General features: G+C 31.7%; 1 protein-coding gene across 1 annotated transcript; it reads right to left on the bottom strand.

The window, feature by feature from the left end:
• Positions 1-8312: 8312 nt before the first annotated feature.
• LOC139499338 (uncharacterized) lies at positions 8313-10109 on the bottom strand. The gene has a single exon (XM_071288007.1). The coding sequence runs from the start codon at positions 10107-10109 to the stop codon at positions 8313-8315; it is 1797 nt and encodes a 598-aa protein (XP_071144108.1).
• Between the last annotated feature and the right edge of the window lie 287 nt (positions 10110-10396).

Below are 10396 nucleotides of genomic sequence, written 5' to 3'. Positions count from 1 at the left end.
TAGCCATAAAAGGAGTTGCTATGGGAAATTTCATTGTCAATATTTACAGAAATGCAACCTATATAGGGTGAAAAAGGGGAACATTCAGAATTAAACCAAACTTGCTTTATTTCACGGATTTTAAAGAAATTAACACTAGTATGAAGTTTTATAAATATTTAATGAAGATTGATAGAATCCTAGGCCTTAAATATGATGACTCAGTATAAATTCACAGTTTACAGTATGCATAGTTGACTTAAAGTCCTAGATACAAAATGTATTCATAATATTTGCATATTTGTTAGTTAAAATGTTAAGAAGTGCTTATATTTACTCTTCACAGTCACTGAAACTCATAGATCCTTCCTGGATATTATTTGTGGGGTGTTTGTGTCCTTCCTATAACCCAAAAGTAAGCCGCCACACCTAAATCTGCTTTTTTTTATCACCACGGCATAATAAATGCAAGCTAGAAAAACAAAAATATCTCAATCAAACTTACAATAGTGTGTTCTATCCTGAATATGTACTAAATATTCCAAATTGCTAGAGACAGCAGAATGGTTTAGGAAATTTGAGGCCCCAGGGACAAAATACAGAGGAAATTGTCTACCCCCTGGGTTCTGAAACAAATAATTTAAGTTGTAAATGCGATGATTTTATGATTTTTAAAATTCTTGATATAGAAAACAATAACTATGCTTGCAATTTATGCAAAAATCAGATGTTAGCAGTCATCTCTATATCATTTTAAGTGAATCTAAATCTCAGATTGGTATCTGCATATATACAACTATTGCAAATATGGCTTTGTTTGAACACTTTAGTATATATATATTAGCTAAATCATGTAAAATGTGTCAGATATATTGTTACAGATGATACTGTTGTGACAAGAATTATAAATTGACCATTTTAGGCAAAAAATGTATACTTTAATTGACAAATAGGCATACAGTAAGATGTGGACTGGACACAGAGGCTGGATTGAATACTTTATATAATCTTGAATGTTGTAATGATTGACTGCTAAACATTACATCAGGGCATATAAACGTTGAAAATATGCCGCACAGCCCTATATTTTGACCTTTGAAAAAAATTGTGGTGCACATGAACTTTCAATTGTAGGATAAGATTTTGTTCAAAACTTCATAGTAAAAGTAGTACAGTTTTAGCAATATAAGGAGTTCCTTTGGGGAAATTGCATTTTCAATATTTACAAAAATGCACAATTTACAGGTGTAACATTTTACAGAACCACCAACATAAATCATTCAAAGATTTGCTCTTGGTGTTGTCCTTTTACGGAAACAACAGTGGCTAATTGTCTAAACGTTATACACACATACTTTCCAGTTTAAATTTTCCTCGGAGTTCAGTATTTCTGTAAATTTACCTAATACTTAACACTATATCAATTGAAAGGGGAAACACGTATGATACCATTACTGACTGAGGATGCAGACTTTACTTGTTTTTATGAAACATTTAAAAAAAGATTTACCACTGGATATATTCAACGTTTTGTTTTGATGTAATGACAGTAAGCTTTAACTTGGTTAAAAAGACCCTCCACAACACTTCTATGATTTAACGATGCAATTGTAGGAAGATGAAAACAAAAATAGAAAAACTTCCTACTGGAAATTTACAATGCTTGACCCTAGATAAATTTATATTGGCTTATAATTTGATAAATATATAGAAAGATACATAAGTGATTAATACTTGTTCAAATGTACAGAAAAGAAATAAAATGAAGTGAAATACGAGTAAAAACGATGTTTTAAACTTTCATTCTGGTTAAAGGATATTTTTATAAATGTTATTTTTATTCGAGCTGTGAATATACAACGGTTTGATACAGATACGAAACAAACAGCATACTACTTTTCATTAAATCAATATAGGGAAAACGCATGAAGATAAAAATAAGATTTGACTAAACAGCTTTTTAACAGTTTTCAAAAACACACAAACATGTAGTATGCTAGTTAATGAGATAATTGAGACCACATGACATTGCACATTAACAAAATATATAACCATACGGCCTTAAAATTCAGCAAACATACCCCGTTAGTAGGTTGTAATAGAGGTTTCTCGATTTGGTACCGTACCAAGCATCGTACGAACTGGCAGCCATCATTGAACTTTTGAAATTAATTCGAATATGCCCTAAATGTCAATGAATGTTTTATGGATCTATATTTAAAGTATTTGGATGATTTTTAGCTACAACTTTGTATTACTTTCATGTAGATATGATATATATTCATAAAAAAACGATATTGTGTGTACTCGATTATGCTTTCTACAAACCGTTGGTAGTAACCGTTGCAGCGAACGGTTTGTAATTAAGACTTATTTCCTCTGAAACGGCATCGACAAAAGAAAAGACTAAACATTATGCACATTCATAGTTCATCTTATCTTTTCCTGTCATATTGATATAATAGTATAAAATAGGTAAGTTGGCATTTTCGTGGGTAGGCATTGAGAAAACATTAGGAATAAGAGCTATATTAACATATAAAACCTACCTCATGGAAAATGTATAATGTTAAAGATTAATACAAAACCTGCCCTGATAAATCATTATGAATATATATGATAAAATAGATGAACGATAAATAACTTGTGTTTACTTATTTATTAGAAGGACATCTTTCTATTCTATGTCGGAATTTAATATTGAAGATTATTTTAGTTGTTTAAATTCACTATCTATATTACCATTCTTATATTTTTCTGAAATTTGGCAAAAATCATCATTCACATGTACAATGTATGAGAAAGTTTACCAAAGTTAAAAGTACGAATAAAGGATCAAATAAATATACACTTGTAAAATATTCATTGAACACAAGTGTCTCACAGTACAATTGTATTTCATATATTTATTTGACAAATATTCGAGTCAATTAAAATCAAGAAATGAGTTTTTTTTCCATTGGCAACCGAATAGTGAATACTGATTGTTTTTTTAATTTACTTTCTAAAATACATTTCTAGAAAAAGATATCGAAGAATTCCCTTTTCTTACGTAAATGAAATCTACTCTCCTTCATCTTCTCAGAAAAAAATTCTTTGACTGCAATGATCGAAATAGATTACTTGGACAGTAAAAACCAGTTTCAGAACCATGCATGAACTACGCACTTTTGACACGTTAACAGATATAACCAACACCAGTATCGTTTTTATTTTTGAAGTAGTTTATGTTTTTTATTCTAATTATTCCAAAGTCTGGTAAAAAACAATATTTGTTTTCTATAAATACATGAATAATCAACAATAACTATAACAAACAGAAACGCAAATCTATATTTAGAATCTAAACACCGTGTTCGTTTAGGGTCTGTTTTATTCATGCATTACTAAGTTATTCCATAAAGAATCATAAACAATATGTTCTAGAAACTTGGAACTCGTTATCAAATAAATCGTTAAACTAGTTTTTTAGTAACACGCATTTCAATTCTTTTAGTTTTATCATGATGTAGAATATTAGCATTAAATGATACCTCCGAAACTCCGTTGCTTTACGTACCAACCGTACCTGATACGTAGCAAATCGGGAAACCTCTATTAGGCCACGAAAAGAAACATGTAAAACAATCAACAGGAAAACAGTCATTGGAGTCTTGGATACACATTTATTGCGGTCTACCTCTACAATACTTGAAATATTTATTTATACTGTCGTTTAAGGAGTTAAGCAAAGAGAGAGAACACAAACTTCCTTGTTAGAGAATTGTAAAGCACTTGTTCATATGATATACCTTCCAATTGTCCATCTGATGAGTTAAGCCTTTTTCAACTGATTTTTATAGTTCGTTCTTATTTTGTACTGTTATACCACTGTCCCAGGTTAGGGGGAGGATTGGAATCCCGCTAACATGTTTAACCCCGCTACATTATTCATGTATGTGCCTGTTCCAAGTCAGGAACCTGTAATTTAGTGGTTGTCGTTTGTTTATGTGTTACATATTTGTTTTTCGTTCATTTTTTTAACATAAATAAGGCCGTTAGTTTTCTCGTTTGTATTGTTTTACATTGTCTTGTCGGGGCCTTTTATAGCTGACTATGCGGTATGGGCTTTGCTCATTGTTGAAGGCCGTACGGTGACCTATAATTATAAATGTCTGTGTCATTTTGGTCTTTGATGGATAGTTGTCTCATGGGCAATCATACCACATCTTCTTATTTATACTTATTGTTTTTATTAAAACAAACCAATTCAAATCCTGATTAACAGTGTAAAACACTCAAATCAAGAGACTTAACGGAAACATATATTCATGAATCATCTTTCGAAATCCCACTCAATTCTTACTTTATACATTTATTTCAGGGAAAATCATACGACATAGTCCATTGATTGCTTTATATCTTATTGAATGTACCTGGGTTGCGTTAAATATCGTAGCGGATACATAGGCTTATGTAGATTTATGACTATTGAACGTGTAGCTAGCCTAGCTAAGATATTGAAAGAAGCTGGGCTAGCGACTCATTCAGTCGACAAAAATATCTGTAGCCACTACGATACTGAACGCAACTGTCATAAACTGGATACAAACATGACACATTTACAGGTGTTCTAGTAACACACTTTGTATAAAATTTTGTTCATGTTCAAGCCAATAATGGATAAATAACAATAATGCGATTTGCTTAGTTAGCATATGAGACAAACAGTAAAAGTCCGTTATAATAATTCAAAGTGAAATATGAGTTAAAATATGTACGTCATATTGAGATAACTTACCAACTATATGTCTTGAGTTGCATGATCATCATTATTTGTCCCTGGTCTTATCCTTTTAATAAAACCGCAGTGGCTGATTTCTAAACCTTTTACACATATACTGGCTTGTTTTGAATTTTCATCGCAGTTCAGTAATTTAGTTATTTTATTTCATACTAAATAAAGGCAACAGTAGTATACCGCTGTTCAAAACTCGTCAATCTATGAACAAAAACCAAAATCGGGGCAACAAACTAAAACTGAGGGAAACGCATTCAATATAAGAGGCACAACTTCAAAATGTAACACAGAAAGAAACGGACTAAGCATTAGACAAAATCCGATGAGAATAACAATTATCAAGCCATAACCAAATACATGAATTTGGGATAGAAAAATACCGTGACACGTCTTATAGTAATGTCAATTCACACTTAAATATATGAGAAAATGAACGACACAACGGAAACACAACGTTGAAATGTAACACACACAGAAACGAACTATAATATAACAATGGCCATATTCCTGACTTGGTACAGGACATTTTTAAAGAATAAAATGGTGGGTTGAACCTGGTTTTGTGGCATGCCAAACCTTGCATTTTTTTGGCAATCTTAAATATAACTTTAAAATGACAACAACATATTACAGGACTACAATACAAATAAATAAGACAGCATAGTAGACAAAGAAATACATGAATGATAGCTAACAAAAGGCATCAGTCAAAACGCCAGAAACGCGCCACGTCCACACAAGACTCACTATATGAATTGAAAGGACACCACGTATGATACCAATACTGACGTTTAGTTGTGATATAGACAGGTGAAGCTGAAGTAAGACTTAAATATTCGCATTTATAGTCAATGCAATGCCAGTAGATCGATCTTTATTCAGATAAAATTGAGAAAGGAAACGGGGAATGTGTCAAAGCGACAACAACCCGACCATAGAGCAGACAACAGCCGAATGCCACCAATGGGTCTTCAATGTAGCGAGAATTCCCGCACCCGTAGGTGTCCTTCAGCTGGCCCCTAAACATATGTATTCTAGTACAGTGATAATGGTCATCATACTAAACTCCGAATTATACACAAGAAACTAGGCTCCTGACTTGGGACAGGCGCAAAATTGCGGCGGGGTTAAACATGTTAATGAGATCTCAACCCTCCCCCTGTACCTCTATCCAATGTAGAAAAGTAAACGCATAACAATACGCACATTAATTTCAGTTCAAGAGAAGTCCGAGTCCGATGTCAAAAGATGTAACAAAAGAAAATAAATAAAATGACAATAATACATAAATAACAACAGACTACTAGTTAACTGACATGCCAGCTCCAGACCTCAATTAAACTGATTGAAAGATTATGTCTTCATCATATGAATATCAGGCAGAATCCCTCTCGTTAGGGGTTTAGTATACTACTATCATAAGAGATATTATAAGAACATAAACCGTGTCATGCCAATAACTGTTTTTTTTTTATATATAAATGTGTTTAGTTCAAATGCAAAGACCCTATAAGTGAATCAATATTAAAGTCAAAATATGCAATCTTTAATGACCTGACAACAGTATCGTAACTATATTCCTTCTTAATAAGTCTGTTTAGAGGTTTTGTAAGCTTTTGAGTAGAATACTGACATTTTTGTGCAAAACTTCCTTTAATATTCTTTTTTTTTAGGATTATTTGTTTCCGAAATATAAGGTAATAAGGTCAGACCGGTTCTTTTTATGATGTAGTGTAAAAAGTAAAATCACAAAAATACTGAACTTAGAGGAAAATCAATTCGGAAAGTCCATAATCACATGGCAAAAACAAATAACAAAACGCATCAAAACGAATGAACAAGAACTGTCATATTCCTGACTTGGTACAGGCATTTTCAAATGAAGAAAATGGTGGATTAAACCTGGTTTTATAACGCCAACCCTCTCAATTTGATGACAGTCTCATCAATTTCCGTTATATTTACATTGATGTTAACGCACTGGATTAAATAAGATTATGAAATGTAAACGCGAACTAATATTTTTGAGATCGATTCAAATAAAGGTCGATTAAATTTCGTACAAGTATGAATGGGGTGTTAGTTATAAAAGGCCCCAAAAATAAAAATTGAAAACAAATCAAAGAAAAAAAAAACGTCCTTGAATTATGGATGAACATTTGAACAAAGTCAATATCGCATCAATTAGTACGAGCAATCATTTGAAGAAGCTGAAACAAAAGAGAGAAACAAACTATCCGGGTTTACAAATTGTTAAGCTCTTTTTTCAGATGATATCTTTTAGTGCTTTTGATAAATTAAAAAGATGAAAAGCTACTGCTGAAAAGTGTTACACACTTACATTAACGGAAATTGAAGCATACCTTCATCTATCAAATGATATAAGCAAATCATCCTAAATACGGATAAATCGGCATGTATCATTATGTTTAAATAACATTTGTATCAAATCATCCTAAATACGGATAAATCGGCATGTATCATTATGTTTAAATAACATTTGTATCAAATCATCTAAAACACGGATAAATCGCCATGTATCATTATGTTTAAATAACATTTGTATCAAATCATCTTAAATACGGATAAATCGGCATGTATCATTATGTTTAAATAACATTTGTATCAAATCATCTTAAATACGGATAAATCGGCATGTATCATTATGTTTAAATAACATTTGTATCTAATCATCTTAAATACGGATAAATCGGCATATATCATTATGTTTAAATAACATTTGTATCAAATCATCTTAAATACGGATAAATCGGCATATATCATTATGTTTAAATAACATTTGTATCAAATCGTCTTTAATACGGATAAATCGGCATGTATCATTATGTTTAGATAACATTTGTATCATATTTGCAACTTATTATTATAAAAAAAACTTGAATGATGTAAAGTGTTTTGTAACGTCTAGAAACGGACATGTACATATGTCACATGCTTAGCGAGTACTACTTTCGATTATTATCACTATTTCATTCCCGTTGATAAGTTAAAACATATATTTATGTATAGTGGATTGGAAAACAAGTTAATGCAACTTATATTTATCCAACTCCACTTTGCGGGTGTATCCAAATATGTCTCGTCATTTATATATATATGTTGTATGGTATGTTAAACAAACATAATAAGTAAATATAAACCATTCATCAAATTCTTTCGCCTTCATGTCGTTTTGCAGAGAGTACATTATTTTATGATTTATTTCCAGCCTGATATGTACAAGTCCCTAATCAAATACATAATTGTACCGACTATAAACCGTTTAGCATATTGTTTCGCCTTCATTCCTTTTTTAAGACATTACATTATTTATATATCATTTATTTTCAACATACATACGTACATACACAGATGTATCAGGTTTCTTCGACATTGTATCAATACATTATTTGTATCTCCATATAATGTGAATTAAAAAAAGACTAACACCCCTTACATAGTCAAGTTCAATAACATAAGCATATTAATTGTGGCCTTAAAGATCATAGTATTGTTTGAGAATACATTTGCATTGCAGCGATACAACTTTGATTTAGATGTTTAAAAGTCTTGACTTCCTTTTTTCTGCTGAACTACATATACAATTATCACATTGCAAAGCGTCTTCATAATAATGAAAAGCTGCGTTATTATAACCGGCTATTTCACAACATACTCCAAATAGTGTTACACAATTAGATACTACGCTAGTGTTCACAACTTGTGGTGAACGTAAATGACGCAACGCCTGTTGTCTGTTGAAAGTATCACCAATATGATGATAGCATAGAAATCTAAGACATTGAGACATTATAATAAGTGGTATTCCAAAGAAATGGTCTTCTACCTCCAGCTCTAGTTCTTTTGGTATTAATGATGAGTGCCGTACGTACATTACCTCATCTACAACAGCTGTTTTCATCTTTGCATTCAATGACATTGATGAATGTACACGATGTCTGTAATTATTTAAATCTGCTTCACTGTAGTAATTTTTACCTAAATGCACCATATCGAGTAAATTCATTGATAGAATGTATTCTGTAAGTCTGAGTGTTACATTGTACTGTTCTGTTACATAATAAAACGACGCGTATAACAACCAACCTGTCACAGCATCCCTCTGTAAACCGTCATGTAAATGTCTATGATAACTTGTGTGTATGTTATAATTTGTATTAATTTGTTTTAGTGTCGGTAATAGTTGTGCAGCTTGTTGACTGATGGTAGCATAATGAAACTTACAAACACCGATAACAAATGAAGACGATTGAGAATTTTGTAAAGATTTAATATGTTTTAGTAATTTATATTTTTTTGTAAGATTTGACATCATTTTCGGACTATTCATCAACCTACGATAAATTCTGTAAAACAGGAAGTCTAACATTAGTATTGATTGTTCACTGGTTTCACTATATCGTGGGTAACAGCTGTTTTTACAGGGATTAGAATGAAATAAATTCTGCATCAATCCACTGATTCCCCTATATTTTATACTATTGAGTACACTGAGTAGTGAGTTATTGTTATATTTATTGATCTTTCCTAAGAACATGTTGTGTTCAGGTATGAAATAGTTCGGACAGTAACAGTTGTTTACCCATGATATCAGCTTATTCAGGCAGAGGGAAAAACAAATAAACAATTTAGGTAATTGAAAGGTGTCAATATCAACTTCCTCGGAGACCCAGAATAAAGCCGTCTTCAAAAAGTAAGAACACAACAAATCTTTGACCACGTCGTTTGTGTTTACAATACGCTTTACTGTTAATTTAAGAAGACCATAACACAAGACTTGAGTAAAATTAAACGAATGTACAAGTTGTTTTTCTGCCACTGAGAAAGATATTCTCCATAATAAATTACAATTTGCCATAATCCTGGGTCCTATAGGTACTAATAAACAACCGTAATTTATTATCCTGTCAATTATTGCATTAGGGGGCCATTGCCGTCGATAACGCAATTTCCATGGCATAGCATGGTATGGCAAATATTTACTTCTTAGGCAGAATGCAAAATCTACAGTTTGATCTGTATCTGATAAGCAGGGACCGTGTGTAGAAAAATCATTAAAAATGATTATCTGCTTCATATGATTTATAAAGTTGGTCGTTGATAAATATTGACCTGTTTGTGTATTTACAATACATTCATTAGATACAAATTGATTTGCTCTTTTCCCTACTGCTATCAATCTGAGTCTAGTAAATCCAGGATGATAAGTATCTGTCTCCATAAATACTTCAGTACGTTGTACCAGATGTTTTATATTTCTTTCAATCTGTGTTACGTTTACCACTTCATCGACAAACATTATATCTACGTCACTTCCTGGTAAATCCATTCCTTCTGCTAAACTCCCACTTGAAATTTGTGTTAAATTTTCATCATTTGCATTCAATATTTTATCATGTAAGATAAACAGTATTTGTCTTTTACGTATGTCTACTTCAGTACCTATTGTTCTTATTAGGTGGTTAACCAAGCGGTTTTCTATAGAATCATTTTCAGTCCAAGACAGATACTCTATAAAATAAAATAAAAAGATACATAGATGTGACGAAAAAGCTTGTTTAAGTATGGGGACTTAAACTAAAGTGTGTATTCTTGTGTTTGTGCTTTGTTGTTTGG

The sequence above is a fragment of the Mytilus edulis genome, chromosome 12 (assembly GCF_963676685.1).
Source record: "Mytilus edulis chromosome 12, xbMytEdul2.2, whole genome shotgun sequence".
Taxonomy (NCBI): Eukaryota; Metazoa; Mollusca; class Bivalvia; order Mytilida; family Mytilidae; genus Mytilus; species Mytilus edulis.
This window is presented reverse-complemented; position numbering and strand designations above follow the sequence as displayed.